Consider the following 18,826-nt stretch of genomic DNA (forward strand, 5'->3'; position numbering starts at 1 on the left):
CGCATTGGCGCGGGTGTCCACAGGGTGAAGCGACGTTACATAACGTCGTTTTGCCCAGCCTTGCCATTCTGCTGCAGTACAACTGCGGCGGCTGGTCGGCATGTGGTTAAAGTGATTGTAAACCTTTGTGTTTTATTTTTTTTTAAATAACAAACATGTCATACTTAAGTCCACTGTGCAGCTCGTTTTGCACAGTGTGGTCCTCCTCTTCTGGGGTCCCCAGGGGCTCTCGCGGCTCCTCCTCCCATCAGATAACCCCCTAGGAGAAGCGCTCTCCCGGGGGGTTACCGTGCAGGCGCACTCCCGAGTCCAGCATTTGCGTCCACAGACACGAATGCCAAACTCGGCCTGGCCCCCCCGGCACCCGCATCATTGGATTTGATTGACAGCAGCGGGAGCCAATGGATGCGCTGCTATCAATCTATCCAATCAAGAGGCGGGACCCCGTGCAGAGAGGGAAAGCGCGTCTCCTTTGAGGGAAACACGGGGCTCGGGTAAGTAAAACAGGGGGGCTGGAGGGTCAGTCACTGCCAGAAGTTTTTTCACCTTAATGCATAGGATGCATTAGGGTGAAAAAACACGAGGGTTTACAACCCCTTTAAAGGTGTAAAAATATTAACAAACAAAGCAAACAAAAAAAAAAACGTTTAAATATTAATAGTTTATAAAATAGAAGTGAACAAAAAAAATCAGAAGGAAAATAATAATTAAATGGAAAAGGAGACTAAGGAGTTAATTAAGTCTGATTAGAGTAAATAAAAGCGGTAGTAAACCCCGCTTGGTAAGTGGCGTATCATCCATGTGTGGAGGGTGTTCACTGGGGGGGGGGGGGGGGGGACTCACCCTGCACACATTAATGATTGTCCCTTGGCTCACAGCCGGGGATGTTTGGTGCAGCGGGAGGGACAGCTGTAAGCATCGATTTCCCTGCATGACAGCTGCTTCTCCCTTTTTCCTCCCGTGGCTATCAGTGCTTACAGCTGTCCCTCCTGCTGCACCGATCCCCCCGGGCTGTTCTCTGTGTCCTCCTCCTCCCGTTCTCCTCCTCCTGTTCTCCTCCTCTGCTCCCTGTGTTCTCTCCCAAACCGCTGTGTCCTCCTTCTCTGCTCCCCCTGTAATCCTCCTTCTCCGCTCCCCCTGTTCTCCTCAGGCCCCCTGTGTTCTCCTCCTCTGCCCCCCTCGCCCCCCCACAGCCAGATCCTTCCTCTCCTCTCCCGCCGGCTGCTCGGGTGATCTGTCAGGATGGAGAGCGGAGGAAGGGGCCAGTAAATGTGTCATTTACCGGACCCTTCCTTGTCTGAATTGAATATTGAGAGCGTTCGTTATCGATTGCTCCTGCGAGCTGTAATAACTGAGCAGAGTAACCTGTGTATTACTCTGCTTCAGTTTATGAATGAACAGGAGCCGCTGTGTCTCATGTCCATTCATCTTCAGTGCTGAGAAAGGGACTGGGGAATCTGTGTCCTCAGTCCCTTTCTCTGCCTCAAAGGGGAGATGTCAGGGGTCCACTGATATCTCACTAAAGCCCACCAACAGGGCTGATTAAAAAATATATATATATATTGCAAACAGTATTAAAAAATAAAATTGTAAAAAAAATTATTAAAAATATCATTGTAAATAAATAAAATAAGAAAACTACTGACACACCCCCCCCCCAAAAAAAAAATGAGCATAAAAACAATTAAATTGTAAAAAGAATAAATACATAAAAATAAAAATACTGACACCATCCACTGCGCTATTGACACCAACCTCTGCCCTGCTGACACCGTCCACTGCCTCATACCAGTCCCCACAACCCCCTTCCCCTGAAGCACTGTGAAAAAAAAATATTAAAAGTAATATCAAAAAAATAAAAACAAATAAACAACAAAAAATAATAGATAATAAGATGATAAAAACAAAAAACGACTGACACCGTCCACTGCCCTACTGACACAGTCCAAATCCCCCCCAAATCATTGTGAAAAAAATACAAAAATAAATTGTAAAAAAATAATAAAAAAATTAAAAAAGTAAAAAATAATAAAAATAAAAAAATTCTTACACTGTCCATTGCTCTACTGATACCGTCCACTGACCTACTGACACCATCCACTGGCCGCCAAAAAGCATTTTGGTAAAAAAAAAAAAAAAAATACTAAAAAATGTAATTGTAAAAAAATAATACAAAATTTAAAATTAAAATAAAGAACTACTGACAAAGTCCACTGCCCTACTGATACAATCCGGAACATAATACCCACCACTGTACACTCCGCACTCCTCACCTGCACAGTCTACCCACCACCATACACTCCATACCCCTCTCCCTGCACATACTTCCCACCTCCATACACGCCGCACTCCTCTCCTGCACATACTACCCACCACCAAACACACCCCACTCCTCTCCTGCACATACTACCCACCGCCATACACGCCGCACTGTACATTCCCTATTTAACATTACTGCATTCTGCACTGTGCACAACGTAAGTCATCTCAGACTCTATTAAACCACAAACCCTTTAGCCACGCCCAATATTTAGTACAATTTAAGCCACGCCCATTTCTCGCCACGGAGCAGTAATCCATTGTGAAACTTTTCCTTCCTGTAAAAAAGACCGGTCACTGCTGCTCCCTTCTTTTGTGCAAAGTGACTGGTCTGGTATCCGCCCCCTCCGGTAGTAGATGGGGCCGGCTGGGTCCTTCTCACAGCTCTGCTCAGGCTATTACAATGTAATATCTAGGTTTGCAAAGGAACTTGGTGCACAAAAAGTAGATTGTATGCTTTGTGGACTATATATATTTTTTGCTTAGAATTTAGCTTTAATTACACGCTATATATATTCTTTAAATACAGCCTTTACATCAATCGTCCATTCATCGCTGTCCAAATGTCAACATTTTTACATTAAATGTCCTTCAACACAGCCAATGCAATTGAATAGGAATAATGTTCAGAATGCTGTAGCGTTGTGCTGTTGCGGAGCAGAATGTTCTGCAGAGACAAGGAGGGGGCTAGGATTCATAGAACGCTTCCACTATGTACGCTGTTGATGTGAGAACACATTTCATTGATGATGAGATCGGAGTATGCGTCACTTACTGATGATTCATATGTCCCCCCCCCTCCTCTGTCTATGACTCACACTGTACTAACGTCCCCCCTGATCTACATTGGTGGTATCAGGTACTCAGAAGTGTAACGTGGATTGGGTATGGTTTCTTGAAGGATAAATCTTAGACGTCATTTATCAATGAAGATTAGAAAGAAAATGCTGTATGTATGCAAATAAGAAATTCCTGTAAAGAACATATGCAAATAACCATTGCAGGTGTTTAATGCCAAGAGACGCGATTCAGTCTGTGTCCGCTCCTAAAGGTACAGTCGCTCCTTACATCAAATATACAGTATATTTGTATAGAGTGGCAGCCAGTGGTAATTTTTTTTTTTTTGGGGGGGCCCCCCCTGGGCCATGCCCCCCCACCCAGATCCGTTGGGTCTGGAGCACTTATCCCATCTATGGTGGACAGCACCTCTCTCTGGCTTTAGCGGCGGCTTCCCCTGCTCTCCACGGGCATCGCAGCGGCTTCCGTTTTCCTCCCTCTTCCTCGGAGGCCAATTGGGACTCTTTCCTTTTCGACCAATTGGTTAACGGGTCTCAGCTTCAACCCCCTTCTGATTTGCCAGATTGAGGATCATTGTTTCAATTGCGAATATTCATTCGCTGTTGTAACACCTGGGTGGGCTCGTAACGCAATGCTCTGCGCCACAAGCCCGCTCTATTTTGAAGCCTATTAGAGCCTCTGGCTTTAATCAGGTGCTTCAAAAAAACACCCCCGCTGCTGTAATTCATGCGCCCAGCATTCTGAAAGGGGCCGGACGACGGATGAATAGGGGGTGGCGGCCGTGGAAAGAGCATAAATAGGCGGCTGTGGATAGAGGGGGCGGTGCTTGGGCGCTCCTAATGGACGGGCCGCCACTGTTTGTATATACAGCCAACAACTGCATTTCTGCATAAATTAAAGTTGAAGTGCAGACAGACGTAAAATGCACAAGTTAATACAGCTCTGTAATTATTAATACATTATTAAATCTGTTCTTGTAAATAAGCGCAGTGTAAGTACCTAAATTTGGCAGAATATCATCCTATTGCAGTAACATGTACAGCAGAGTTCAGACTGAGAGAAGGAGGAGCAGCACCAGGAGCCAATCAGTTGTGCTGTAGTGCTCAGGTTCTAACAAAGCACGTGCTAATAGGAGAAGAGAGCAGAGTGAGAAAGATAAGCTCATCAGTCTGCTGCTTCTCCTTTCAATGTCCAGCCATATGCTGGGGGAGGGACAAGACCTGTAAGTGCTATTTAATTAAAGTGATATTAAACTTTGGTTTAAAAAGTGAAAGTTCTATTCAATTATGTATTCCTAAAGCGATTGTAAATCTTCAGACAATATTCTTTTTAAATAACAAGCATGTTATACTTGCCTTCTCTGTGTCTCTGTGCAGTAGTTTTGCCCTGCAGCAGGAAAGAGGAGGAGGGGGCCGGACTTCTGGCGTACCTCGCTGTGGCGTGGTCCGACGGAAGTGGGGACAGGGTACCGGTCAAAAACAGGTACCCGCTACACCCTCCACCCCCCCCCCCCCCGAAATGTGCCAAATGTGGCACCAGAGGGGGGGGGGAGACAGATAAGTGGAAGTTCCACTTTTGGGTTGAACTCCGCTTTATGGGCCCTTTCACACTGGTGTTCCTAAAAAACACTTATAGCGTTTTTTAATGCGTTTTCCATGTGTTTTTCAATATACTATATTATTTTTCCATAATCAGTATACACTTATAGCGATTTTTATAACCAAAGATACGTAGAAGAATACATATCGGCCTAAACTGAGGTAAAAAAACATTTTTTTGTTTTTTTTTAAATGTGGGATATTTATTATAGCAAAAAATAAAAGATATTGTGTTGTTTTCAAAATTGTCGCTTTTCTTTTGTTTATAGCGCAAAAAATAAAATGCCACCAAAAGAAAGCTCTATTTGTGGGGAAAAAAGGACGTCAATTTTGTTTGGGTACAGCATCGCACGCGCAATTGTCAGCGATGCAGTGCTGAATCGCAAAAAATGGCCTGGTCATTGGGGAGCCAAATCTTCCGGGGCTGAAGCGTTTAAGTGTACCTGCAGTCAGTCCAAGCATAGTAAATTGCTACTGGGGCAGTATAGAAGATAATGCAATGTGCTTGTACACAGCCACAGTTATCTTATAGGGTGAAAACACTCTGTTCTTGTCTACCAAACGCTCTCCTGCATTTTTTGCCCTGTCACAAATGCTTTCTCCGGAGACTACAGGGGTTCCTCCAGAGGTTACTAGAGGTTGCTTGATCTGTCATTGATTGACCACCCATTTAAGACCACTTGGCAGAGTGACACCAGAGATGTTTTTTGCTGCCTGTAAGGGTGGCATTCAGACCATTACTATAAGGGTGACCCCCAATAGATTGGTTTTAGCAAGGGTTTCAAGAGATGTGGAAACTATTTTAAGGGTTCCACTGGCGTAAAAAAATTGCAAAAGCCTGCTGTAAGTGATCTTGCTTATCCCATCATTGTGCAGGCACATGCCACCATTGTCACCATCAGTAAGTCCACACTGTGCGATGACATGGAGCTGCTATTGGAGCCCATGCATGCAGACAGGAAGTGGATGCAAAGAACCTGGAATCAATCAGTAGCACACAGATGCAAAAAAAAAGGTGACAATAGTGACAATAGACAACAAATGGTTATGATACAGTGTTTTGGCACACTAATTGTCATCCAGTCAGGGTTTTTATCTTTTATAAAGGACAGTTGTTTAAAAAATGAAAATCCAATAAATGGTTCCATAGTACCAAAAATTGGAAACATTTAAAAAGTGAATTTTCTAAATTGTTGAGACAAAATAACGAGAGAACTTGATTTTGAGATACTGTATATCTGATACTACCCACCTTGCTGCCTCGTCTAGGCTAGGAGACTTCCCTAATATGAGGAGTTTGTTTTTGAATGGGGTTTGACTGGTATTTATCACTAATAGGAATATTACAAAAGCCATCTGTTGAGTGTGGGCATTAAAGGTCACCTGTATGCTGGATTGAGTTGGTTTTCAGAATATATAGTTCCTTACAAGGTTCTGCTAAAAATGTTCATGAACAAACCCAGATAGCAAGCAATTGTGCTGCAAGTTTGCTATGCTATTTCTAGACTTGCCGGGCTTCAAAAGTTTGTTGCACAATTGCAGCAATTCTGCATTGCATGACTCCAGTTCAACTTTCTTTGTAACCATTCTGCAAAAATGCTGCAAGTTCTGGTTCATTTATGTTGTGCAATAGTCATCCCACCACAGGGATCACTGTGGCTGAATTTTCATGTTGTAGACTTGCAGAGCTCTTGCTGTAGACTTGCCACAGCAACTTTGCTCTTGCTAGAGACTTGCCATGCACATTTGCTACAAATTGCAAAAGTGTCAACTAGAACTTGTGCTTCAAGTGCTCTGCAAGTGCACAACTTGCCAGTGAAAATGTGCAGCAAATTAACAGACTTACAATTCAACACTGCCAAGAATTTGTGGTAAGTTATCCTTGCTATCTAGGAAGGTATATAGGTAGGGTTGCATATGACAGGAGCTAGTCTAATGTCTTTTCCCTGCTTCTCTAGCTGTTCCCAGATGCCCTCCCTCTCTATCAAGGCTCTCTTCCTCATTCAGCCCTAAGTCGGACCCAGTCCTCCCCGGCAGCTCCACTCACATCTTGCAGTTCAGAGTCACGACGACGTGTCCTGAGCACTACAGGTCAGAGTTCATATCTTAACATTGCTTCCTGTAGATACACACTAAGCAGTGGTGTACCAACTGGGGGGTGGTCCGCCACGGGTGCCACACACTGGCGGGGGTGTCAGGCCGGCGCCCCCCCCCCCCCACGAGTGAAGTAGTGACAGCGGGGCGGGCTCAGGCAGCGCAGGGCAGGGAGAGCCCGAGTGGCGAGCTGTGACAGGGTGCGGGGGATGCCTGGGCCGGGTGTGGACCGTACCACTACCTGGGTGACACCCAGAGCCGGCCGCCGGATTGACAGAGCAGAGCAGGAGAAAGAAAACACTCTCTCTCCTTCTGAGAGACACAGTGAGCAGCGCTGAATAGAGGAACTGCTGAAGTTAACTTTTTAAGTAAACCAGCAGGTGATTGGTTGCTAGGTGGTCCTAGCAACCAATCATTAGCTTGTTAATATGAAAAATTAACTTCAGCAGTTCCCGTCCTCTGTTCAGTGCTGCTGTGTCTCTCCCTCTGCATGATTAAGGTAGGAAGGGGCAGAGCTGGGGGGGTTTGTGTAACATTCAGGGAGTCCAGACCTGTGGGTGGGCTGTGTAACAGGCAGGGGATCCAGAGCTGTGGGGGGGGGCTGTGTAACATGCAGGGGGTCCAGAGCTGTGGGAGGGGTGGTCTGTGTAATGTGCAGGGGGTCCAAAGCTGCAGGGATGGGGGTTTGTGATATAAAGGGTTCCAGAGGTGTGGGGCTGTGTGATTTAAAGGGTTCCAGAGGTGCGGGGGGCTGTGTAATGAAAAGGGGTCCAGAGCTGCGGGGGGATGTGTAATGTAAAGGAGTCCAGAGGTGCAGAGGGCTGTGTAATGTAAAGGGGTCCAGAGGTGCAAGGTGCTGTGTAATGTAAAGGGGGCCAGAGATGCAGGGTACTGTGTAATGTAAAGGGGTCCAGAGGTGCAGGGTGCTATGCAATGTAAAGGGGTCCAGAGATGCAGGGTGCTGTGTAATGTAAAGAGGTCCAAAGGTGCAGGGTGCTGTGTAATGTAAAGGGGTCCAGAGGTGCAGGGTGCTGTGCAATGTAAAGGGGTCCAGAGATGCAGGGTGCTGTGTAATGTAAAGAGGTCCAGAGGTGCAGGGTGCTGTGTAATGTAAAGGGGTCCAGAGGTGCAGGGTGCTGTGTAATGTAAAGGGGTCCAGAGGTGCAGGGGGCTGTGTAATGTAAAGGGGTCCAGAGGTGCAGGGGGCTGTGTAATGTAAAAGGGTCCAGAGCTGCAGGGGACTGTGTAATGTAAAGAGGTCCAAAGGTGCAGGGTGCTGTGTAATGTAAAGGGGTCCAGAGGTGCAGGGTGCTGTGCAATGTAAAGGGGTCCAGAGATGCAGGGTGCTGTGTAATGTAAAGAGGTCCAGAGGTGCAGGGTGCTGTGTAATGTAAAGGGGTCCAGAGGTGCAGGGTGCTGTGTAATGTAAAGGGGTCCAGAGGTGCAGGGGGCTGTGTAATGTAAAGGGGTCCAGAGGTGCAGGGGGCTGTGTAATGTAAAAGGGTCCAGAGCTGCAGGGGACTGTGTAACATAAAGGGGTCCAGAGGTGCAGTTGTGAAGAGGGGGTACACAGTAGTGACAAAGAGATATTGGGGGATGCAGAGGTATGCAGGGGGCACAGTGGGGTGTTTTTACATTTTAATTATGGGGGGGGGGGTTGCCAGATATAGGATCCGCCCTGGGTGCCAAATGCTCTAGGTACGAGGCTCGGTTCACACATGGGCGGCACGACTTGCAGGTCGCCTCAGCGAGGCGACCTGCAAACGACTGCCGGGGCGACTTGCGAGACGACTTCTGCATAGAAGTCTATGCAAGTCGCCCCAAGTCGCCCCCAAAGTAATACAGGAACCTTTTTCTAAGTCGGAGCGACTTGCGTCGCTCCGATTAGAACGGTTCCATAGCACAGAACGGGAGGCGACTTGTCAGGCGACTAGGTCGCCTGACAAGTCGCCCCAGTGTGAACCGAGCCTAACACTAACAAAGTCTTTTGATCAGGCCTGCCTAAGATCACTTTTACTGCTGATATAGTGTCCACTGGTGGTGTATGTGAACAATAATATCAGCTGTCCAGGAGGGGGGGGGGGGGGTTCCTCAGAAATTTAAAAATATGGTGCCAGCTTATATCATTTAAAATTCCTCCATTTTATGTCAAGTCAAGGTTCTAGAGATCTGATAATCTTTGAAAAGTATTGCCATTCAATTCTAAATATATTTAGTTGTCATTTTATCCCTCCCCAGGCTTAGTCTATGACACTCTTATGCTGAAGCACCAGTGTACCTGTGGGGACACCAATAACCACCCAGAGCATGCTGGGAGAATACAGAGTATCTGGTCCCGACTGCAAGAAACTGGTCTCCTCGGCAAGTGCCAGGTGAGCCTTTGCTGTTCTTGACTCCTTAAGTACTAGGTTGTTTGGGTAGAACTTAGCAGTGTAAATAAACCCACGCTCTTTCTATGAGGGTTGGATATGCAAGTGTAATAAAAAAAATTGGTATATAAACTTGCGTACCTGCAATGCCCAAGAATACAAGTTCATGCGCTGGTCATATCTTGGGCTAAACAGTTCTGATGGATTAAAAGAGAAGTAAAAAACCCAGCCAATGGATGTTTATCAAGCCAATCACATAATGAGCATAACCTGATCAGATATAATGTATTATTTTGTGTCTGTACCAGCCATTCTCAGCCAGGGTTCCATTGAACCCTAGGATTCCCCCAGAGGTTGTCAGGGGTTCCTTGAGCTGTGGCTGACTGACCTCTCATTTGATGGTATCTGCAAAGTTCTAGGGTCGATGCCACCTGGCACAGCTGGTTGCATGAACCCAATGATCTTTTTAGCTGTCTAAAAGGGTGGTATTCTGATCACCACTGTAATGGGGGCATTCTTCCCACTGATCACCAATGTGAGGGGCACTTGTCCCACTGACCACCAATTAATTGGTTTTAGCAAAGGTTCACTGAGAACTAAAATATATTTAAAGAGTTCATCTTGGATAAAAAGGTTGTGAAAGGCTGGTGTATACATTATAGACTGGACATAGATTGGCACATTAGTCAAATGTTGGCTTGCTTCTCCAGATAGCTATCTTGACATCCTTGTGGGGCAAATAGGTCATTGGCATAACAACCCCTTTTCCCTTTATAAACTTCTGCCAAGGGTGTGTGCTAAGTGCTGACAAAGCCTATAGAAATCCAGGTTGTTTTCAGACATTCCTTGTGTCAGCAGGATAAGATGAACCTCATCTATGTACATAGGAACCCAAGGTTTGCCATAGGCAGATCTCTAAATGCTTTCAATAAATTAGATATTTGTTGATTTTTGTTATTACTGCAATTTACTCACTCTAGCCACAACTTACCTTGGGTTCAACTGATTTTATCTTAACACATGGTCACAGAAAAAAACTTTTCCTATGTGTTAAGAAATACTTCTTAAAAATTCCCTTTAAGCCCAAAAGATATATGCTTGTGTGCTTGTCGACAACATGAAATACCTGCTGGATACTTACAAAGATACAAAGATAAATGGTGTCTCTCAAGTGGATTCTCAATGCAGAAGGAAAAAACTTAAGAACCCAACTGTATGGCAATCACACGTTCCTTGTAGTCTTGTGGGAGGTGGCTGAAACACAAACTACAGTGGGGAAAATCTCAACTTAGCAATTAAACAAGATGATGGGTGGCACTGTTTCACCTTAGCAATTCAAGAAGAAAATGGTGAGTAATCCAAAGCAGTGTCTCACCTTAGCAATTCAAGAAGAAGATGGTGGATAATTCAAGACAAGTTTGCCTACCCAAAACAGAAGTATACCAGATTTAGGCAGGGCAGGCTTGAACTGATAAGCACATGTGAACATTTTTTACAATCCTGGCCACAGGCTCCTACATGCCCCCTTTATTTTTTGTTTAAATTAATCATGTTGTTATTCAAATTGGGTGGTATACAACCAGTTTAGGTTATCGGGAAGGGTAATAAGTAAAGTTTTAGGGGTTATGTTCACTAAAAGTGACATAGGTTTCTTGCAACAGCGCGTACGAGGAAGGAAAGCCACGCTGGATGAGATTCAGACGGTTCATGCTGAGCATCACACCCTGTTATATGGGACCAGCCCGCAGAGCCGTCACAAGATGGAGAGCAAGAACCTGCTGGGTGAGGAGCTGACTGTACAGGCTTGTGATAAGTCTGGGGAAATAAATGAAGAATGGGGTAGGGATTATATATATATGTTTGTTTTTTTTCTTTTACCATAAAGTATAATCAAAGCCTTTTTTGTTTAATGTTTGATGGGGTTAGCCTTCATTTTGTAACCCAGTGATGGTGGTCACTGAAATAGGAAATGTGGCAAGGGGGATCTATCCAATAGAAGCACAAAAAGAAAAGCACTTTTGTTACAGAGCCGGAAAAGGTTACAAGAACCTTTGTCAGGCTGTTGTTGCCTGTGCCCCATAAGTATCAGTGGCTACCAACGCTGGCAGATGAAATGAGGGTAGACCCCCCCTTCAAAAGACCATACTGCAATAAAAAAAAAAGATGTTCTACCCCTTTTACTCAGCATTTACAAAATAGCTTGGCTGGAGTTACATTTTATTATACTTGTTCCATGCATGGAGGCATAAAAAGATTTTTTTAATTTACTGTATATCTTCATATTTTAGATATTTTAATGATAACTGTGCAGCCTCAGCCTTGCATGACAGCCAGGCAGCTAGAGTTTTCAGAAAGAGAGGTCACCAAAGGTTGCCTACATTTTTCTCTTACTACAGGTTTCCATTAAGTCATGGTAATGCTCAGAAATGTCCAAACAAAAAAATGCATTAAGGTTATGAACTAGCCACATAGTAACGAATAGGGTTTTCATTCAGTAAAACATAGAAAAGTTTTAATGTTCCTTAAAGGGGACCTGTGCTGTGGAAGCTGTGCTCCTAAAAAGTCAGATGACAAAGGACTAGTCACCAGTTTTCCTTGTAGGTTCTTTGAAGCAAATCTTTTCCCCATTGCTCATGTGCCATGCTGTGTTCTGCACGGCATTTCTGTGTGAAGGTGGCCATCTTGGTGGGGGAACTGTGCTTTGCTTCCTCATATCTGAGCTGCCCCTGGTGATCTGTTGACTGGTGGGGTAATGATAAAGAAGCAGCAGGAGAGGTGTAGGAAGCATAGATCCACAGAATAATTACAAAGAAGAAGCAGGGATATTCTTGTAGTGCAGGTCTCCAGGTACAGCTCTCTCTCCATCAAGGAGAACAGTGAGGAGCACAGTAGTGACATTACAAAATCCCACTCCATATCTGGTGAAACTAGCAGTCAAAGACAGCAGTGCCTTAGGTGGTCTCCCTGCATATATTCAGCTATGGGGCTCAAGGCACACAGGGGTGCCTTGGCACAGTTACATCAAGTAGTGCACTTCTATTTTTCACAAGGAATTAAAAGACAAAAGGTACATTTTTTAGGTTACTGCTTAGGCGCAGCTAGCATTTCTAGATATTCCCTAAACAAATCTTGACTTTTTGAGCTCGTGTCCACCGAAGTATTGCGGTCATAGAAAAGACTGTGTATAAGTGATCATTAGGAGGTATAACTAAATTTTAGCCTAAGGGCAAAACTACATGGCCTATTTTAATCTCTCTCTGCCACTGCCTTTAACCACTTGCTGGCAGTCACTTTATTTGGCTAGAACTACGCAGGAGATTTTTTTGTAGCTTGGCTTTTTTCTAAACTTGATGGAGATTAACCACTGGTAGCAATTAATTAATAAACAGAGGGGACAAATTGCCCCCTATGGAGAAATCTACAGAGCAGAAAAGTTATGTTGTGTACATATGAATTTCTTAAAATCACCTACAATGCTGCATATAACCTTATCAGAATGTAGAATACAAAATATATTAAATCTTTTTTTTTCCCACCATGTTACCACTGACAGTAATTTGTCTTGTAGGACCTCTTTCTCAGAAGATGTATGCAGTTCTGCCCTGTGGAGGGATTGGGGTAAGTTCAAAACTCAAGTGCAAAGATCTCACCAACTGAATCTTCAAGAGATATCAGAAACTGTTAGGTAGTTTACCACTCCAATGTCTACCAAATACTAAATTTGAGGTTTGGGTGGACTGGCCCTTTAAGCAAAATTCTGGTAGGTAGACTATGCTCCAGAATTATTTTCTTATAACACTTTGAATCCAGATTAAAAAAAAATATATATTTTTTTTTTACTTTTTGCTATAAAACATATCCAATAAAAATGTAAAAGATCAAATTTCTTCATACTTTTAGGCCAAAGTGTATTCTGCCACATGTCTTCGGTTAAAAAAAAAACAAAAAAAAAAAAACAATTAGTGCATATAGATTTGCGTTTGCGTGCAAGTTATAGCATCTACAATCTATGCTATATATGGAGTACTGGATTTTTTTTTATTGTATTTTTTTTATACTAGTAATGGCGGTGATCAGCGACTTATGGGACTACGAGGCAGACAATCAGACACTAACTGACGCTGGGGGGGACTGACTAATGCCGTGTACACACGACTGGACTTTTCGACCAAACTGGTCGGACGGAACGAATCCGTTGGACAATTCAATCGTGTGTGGGCTTCATCTGACCTTTTCTGGCGAAAAATCTGTCGGACTTTAGAAATAGAACATGTTTCAAATCTTACCAACGGACTCGAGTCCGATCGAAAAATCCGTTCATCTGTATGCTAGTCCGACAGACAAAAAAGGACGCAAGGGCAGCTATTGGCTACTGGCTATGAACTTCCTTATTCTAGTCCGGTCCTACGTCGTCACTTTCAAAATGATCGGACTTTGGTGTGATCGTTTGTAGGCAAGTCCGTTTCGTTGGAGCTCCGACGAAAAGTCCTTCGGAGTTCAGTTCGACGAAAAGTCCGGTCGTGTGTACACGGCATAACTGACACTGACATCACCAATGACACTAATACAGTGATCAGCGTTAATAATATACACTGTCACTGTACTAATGACAGTGGCTGGGAAGGGGTTACCATTTAGGGGCAATCAAGGGCTTAACTGTGTGCCCAACAATGTTTTAGTGTGTGTACTGTGTGCTGTTTTCACTAAGCAATGTGCTGGTTTTTAGGAAAAAAGGGCATATCGCTGCTGTCTGTAGAGAGTCTTGTGGTGTTTACCAACACAGGGCTCTCTTCTGTCATACGCTCAGCTGATCAGCGGGTGCTGGCCATAAATCATTGGCCAGGACCCACTGATCGGCTTGTGCTGTAGCGAATAAAAGAACAGCCGGGGCAGCGTGCGCACGCACCCACTACCTGGAAATGCAAATCACATATATTTACGTGATCCTGCGCAGCCTAAGCTGTCCTGTAACAGTAAAGCTACAGGAGGCGGTTGGCAAGTGGTTGATATAATGTATCTAACAGTGTATTTTCACATGATGGCAGTTTCCAACATTAGGCTCGGTTCACACATGGGCGGCACGACTTGCAGGTCGCCTGCAGAAGTCGTCTCGCAAGTCGCCCCGGCAGTCGTTTGCAGGTCGCCTCGCTGAGGCGACCTGCAAGTCGTGCCGCCCATGTGTGAACCGAGCCTAATGTTGGAAACTGCCATCATGTGAAAATACACTGTTAGATACATTATATCAACCACTTGCCAACCGCCTCCTGTAGCTTTACTGTTACAGGACAGCTTAGGCTGCGCAGGATCACGTAAATATATGTGATTTGCATTTCCATATATCTTGGCAGTCTCTGACAGTCTATAGTAATATCTTGGCAGTCTCTAACAGACTGTTTGGTGGACTTTAGGGTTTCTGATGTTGTTTACAAAGACATTCATGTTTTTCTAGAAATACCCCATAAATCAGAAACATTTGTTAATCATTGATGTGAGTTTTACTGTGGGTTTACATGCCTTATAAAATGTACCTAATGTCTTTTGGGTGACAGGTGGACAGTGACACTGTGTGGAACGAACTACACTCCCCAGCTGCTGTCCGAACAGCTGTTGGTTCCCTTCTTGAGCTGGCATTCAAAGTGGCATCTGGAGAGCTGAAAGTGAGTCACTCAGTCATTATCTTTAACCATCATTATTATCTTAAAAATTAGCATTTTTTCAGACTGATTTTCCCTCGTTGATCTTGTCCTGTCTGATACAAAAAGTAATGGAAAGTACAGAATTTTAGAGTCGTCACAAAAACAAGAGTTGTGGGTAAATGTTCCAGTGGGGACAAGTAGCAAGGGATTTCCTTTTACTTCCCGTTGTGTTTCCATGACAAGAAGTAAAGGGAAATATTCCAGATGGAACACATACAGTAAAATACCTGACAGGGTCTTCCATTCCCTACTCTAGTCAAAACAAAAAAAAAAAAGCTTTGATTTTACATACCCTTTAACCTAAATAATTTAATAGCAAGGTGGACAGATTCTCTTTTAGTATTCTTAAAGTCAGGTTGTTCTGACAAAAACTAGGGCTTTTTATTACACTTATACATTTTTCATAGGTTAACAATAGTGTTCCTGTAGTATGAACTGTTTCTATAACTTTTCATCTTTTATTCTGGAAAGTTTCATGGTGTGATTTCCAATGTTTGTAATTTCACTTCCTGCAGAATGGATTTGCAGTTATCCGTCCCCCAGGACACCACGCTGAGGAATCGGTTGCCATGTGAGTACAAGGAGGAGGGGTCCCATAATAAGGACCCCTCCTCAGTAATGGGGGATTCGCTCCTCTTCCATTCCTGCTTTTCTTCCTGAAAATGCAGTCTCATCTCATTCTTGTTACCTTCAATGGCCCCGTTGTGTGTCTGTCTTACTTTGTACCTCATAGTCTTTTGCTGTCATCCCTTTTCCGCCTCTGGATCCCTCTTCCCTTTGTCCCGGATCACACTCACCATCACTGACCCTCTATCCCCTCTCCTCTTCCTTTAGGGGTTTCTGTTTTTTTAACTCTGTAGCTATCGCTGCCAAATTGCTCCGCCAGAAGATGAATGTGGGCCGGATCCTGATAGTGGATTGGGTAAGTTAGTGGAAGTACGGTCAGTGGACATCTTTGTAGCCTAGATAAGACAGTCCATTAACTTTGCCGTTAGACCATGGCCCTCTAAACAAGCTGTATTTATTTTCCTGGCAGGATATTCACCATGGTAATGGAACACAACAAGCCTTCTACAGTGACCCCAATGTCCTTTACTTGTCTCTCCACCGTTATGATGATGGCAACTTCTTTCCCGGTAGTGGCTCTCCAGAGGAGGTGAGTTAAAGGTTTTAGGTGCTCTTCTGATTTCTGGATGATGGATGACCATCTTTCATTTATACTCTAAATTCATGGTGCCCAATCTGAGGCCTGTGGCCATTTGACACTTATTGTGCAGCCCTCAGAGCCCCTGCAGACAGTAGTCTGTGTTTGTTTTACTCAGATGAGTGAAGGAAAATATCTTTATGACTGGGTTTTAGTAGTTATGGTCTGGTTTATTTCTTTCACACTATCTTTCTTTTTTCTGTGCTTTCTGTCTCTTTAAGTTTTTTTTTCAATGACCTTTTATAATGGACCTTGCTGTGGCACAAGTAATTTTTAAGGGGACTGTAGAAGGCACAAATGTAAAAGTATTGATTTGTAACTCTTGTAGTATGTTCACAGTCTTGACCACCTCCTACAACATGTCTGCAGTCTCTGACAATTTTCTCTAGTATTCCAATTACTAAATATGATGTGCAGCCCTCTAGTGATATCCGGATCATTACTTGAGGCCTTCTATATCAAGAAAGTTGACCATTACTGCCCTATATGGGCATAAGTATGTGGGCAACTATCCAAGTTATTGAGTTTGGGTTTTTTTCAGTTTAGGTTAGGCCCCTTTTGACACGGGGTGGACTCCACTAGGAGTCCACTTGATCAGCCGGGGATATGTCCGCTGATCCTCACTGAGCAGGCGGATGACTGGTCTGTGTCCACTCCGCTCATGCAGAGCAGACACAGCCTGTTCTCCCCTATGGGTGGTTGGATGTCAACAGCTACACGGAACGGATCCCCAACTGTCTGTGTTTAGCGGATCGGATTGGATTTAAGCTGCAGTAAACGGATATCAATAAGTAAATAAATGTGGCGCTTACTCGATAACCTAAAGTAATATTAAATAAATCCTCAAGTGATAATAACCAAAAATGAGTAAAGTGCTGAGTGCGACAAAATCTTCAAAGAATAGCATCAATCACAGTGCGAACCAATAATAAATAATCTCAATTAATAATGCAGTGATAATCACATGAATGACTTATAACAGAGTCCATAAAGTGCTTCGTGCAACAAATCTTCAGTGCAGAAATTAGTTCATGGATAATGCCACCGATCACAGTGCAAATCAATAGATCCAATTCCTCAAAAGTGCTTTCACCATCTGTGTATAAAGTGTGCCCCAGCCTCTCACCTCAAAGGAAAACCCCTACAGGTCTCTAGTCGCATTTATGATGGATCTCTCCTATGTATCCACAGTAGCCAGGTCATTGGTGTTCTCAGATACAGGCAGATATTTCCACTAAGTATAACAATCTCCACCTCCTGCACTTTCCTCCAATGTAGGCCTGTCTGTTGCTTCTTCTACTTTTAAAGCTTGACTGTCTTCTTAAATGCCAAAAAAAAACCAAATGTGTTATCCTGCGCTACCTAAAAATAATGTAAGATTGGGCTAATAATGTGTGGCTGCATCCATGGTATAAAGCTTATATGTTGATGGTTTAATGCATACAGCGCATAGTTTGGTGTGGGAACCTATTACATGTTGGCAGCTACTCACTAGTATTTAGCTATTGGTTTGCGCATTAGTACTTTTTTATTATCTTTGGAGTAAACGGATACCGCCATTCCATAGGTCTCCAAACTTTGTAAACAAAGGGTCAGTTTATTGTCTTTCAGACTTTAGGGGGGCCGAGCCGTGGCCGGCGGGAGTAGAAGTTTTCCTGGCATCGGTGGGAGTAAACATCACCACATTTGGTATTGGGGGGGGGAGAATAGTGCCCCATTGTTGGTACCATTGTTAGTGTCAGTGGGAGAAATGGCAACTGATTGTTGATGTCAGTTGGCAGAATAGTGCCCCAAGGACCGGATAAAGGCAAGCAAAGTGCTGCATCTGGCCCCCGGGCCACAGTTTGGAGACCACTGCCATGGAGGAAAATGGAGGGTCTGATCGGGTCCGCTGGTGTGAAAGGGGCCTTAATGTTAATACTATAGTTTACCAACACATTTTAAATTGTGCTTTTTGAACCTTGTGGTAACAATTTTGGGAAGGCCTTTTTCTGCTCTAACATGACTGTGCACCTGTAAACAAAACCAACTCTATCAAAACATGTTTGGTTTGAAGGAACGCGAGTGGTCTTGACTTCAACCCTAATAAAAAAAAACCTTTAGGATTAATTGGAACGTCGATTGTGAGCCGATACCTGACCAGACAAATGCTCTCTATTGGCTGAATTCACAAATCCACACTCCAAAAAATTACAGAGAAGGGAGGAGTAACTCCATTTTACTGCTCATGGAATGTTATGTCCAACAAGCTCATATGATATAGTGTGCCTTTTGATACTTGGCCTAATTAATTAGATTTTCATTACTAATTTGCATGTCTGCCCCAACTACCATGCCTATGTAATTAGGATACACACTGGACGTTTGGCCATCTCTCCTAAATTCCTTTCCTCATGGCAGCAGTGTTTAGGCAGAAAAAAACACTTGTAAACTTGATAAGGAGCATGAAGCGCTTAGCCATTAATTAATTTTATTGGCCAGAATAATAGTTTATTCTGACCATTGAAATGAATTAGCGCTCAAAGGCTAAACATGACTAGCAATAATGATTCTTTAGATACGTTTACACGCATTTATACAAGTTTATTCTGCCAAAACGCTGCTGCTCCTGAAGGCCTCCTTTTGCCTCTAAACACCTACTGTATGTGTGCATGGACACGACATATGCCCCTAACAGCAGCATTAAAAACCTCCAGTATGCCTGAGGTCTATCTCCATTTAGTGTGTTTTTTTTTATTACCCTTTATT

At 43.8% G+C, this 18,826-nt stretch overlaps 1 protein-coding gene across 7 annotated transcripts in view; it reads left to right on the plus strand.

Moving 5' to 3' along the window:
• The window catches only part of HDAC5 (histone deacetylase 5), a 162,386-nt gene that overhangs the window by 125,454 nt on the left and 18,106 nt on the right, over window positions 1-18,826 (plus strand). For 5 of the 7 annotated variants that reach the window (XM_073607767.1, XM_073607761.1, XM_073607763.1 and 2 more), the window contains 8 exons: window positions 6,674-6,806; window positions 9,048-9,181; window positions 10,840-11,017; window positions 12,747-12,796; window positions 14,728-14,835; window positions 15,390-15,445; window positions 15,709-15,796; window positions 15,911-16,030. In XM_073607767.1, the coding sequence (XP_073463868.1) occupies window positions 6,674-6,806; window positions 9,048-9,181; window positions 10,840-11,017; window positions 12,747-12,796; window positions 14,728-14,835; window positions 15,390-15,445; window positions 15,709-15,796; window positions 15,911-16,030 (867 nt within the window). The remainder of the gene's footprint in view (window positions 1-6,673; window positions 6,807-9,047; window positions 9,182-10,839; window positions 11,018-12,746; window positions 12,797-14,727; window positions 14,836-15,389; window positions 15,446-15,708; window positions 15,797-15,910; window positions 16,031-18,826) is intronic. The other 2 variants (XM_073607765.1, XM_073607766.1) reach the window with 1 other exon arrangement.

This window comes from Aquarana catesbeiana, linkage group LG12, assembly GCF_042186555.1.
Source record: "Aquarana catesbeiana isolate 2022-GZ linkage group LG12, ASM4218655v1, whole genome shotgun sequence".
Classification (NCBI taxonomy): Eukaryota; Metazoa; Chordata; class Amphibia; order Anura; family Ranidae; genus Aquarana; species Aquarana catesbeiana.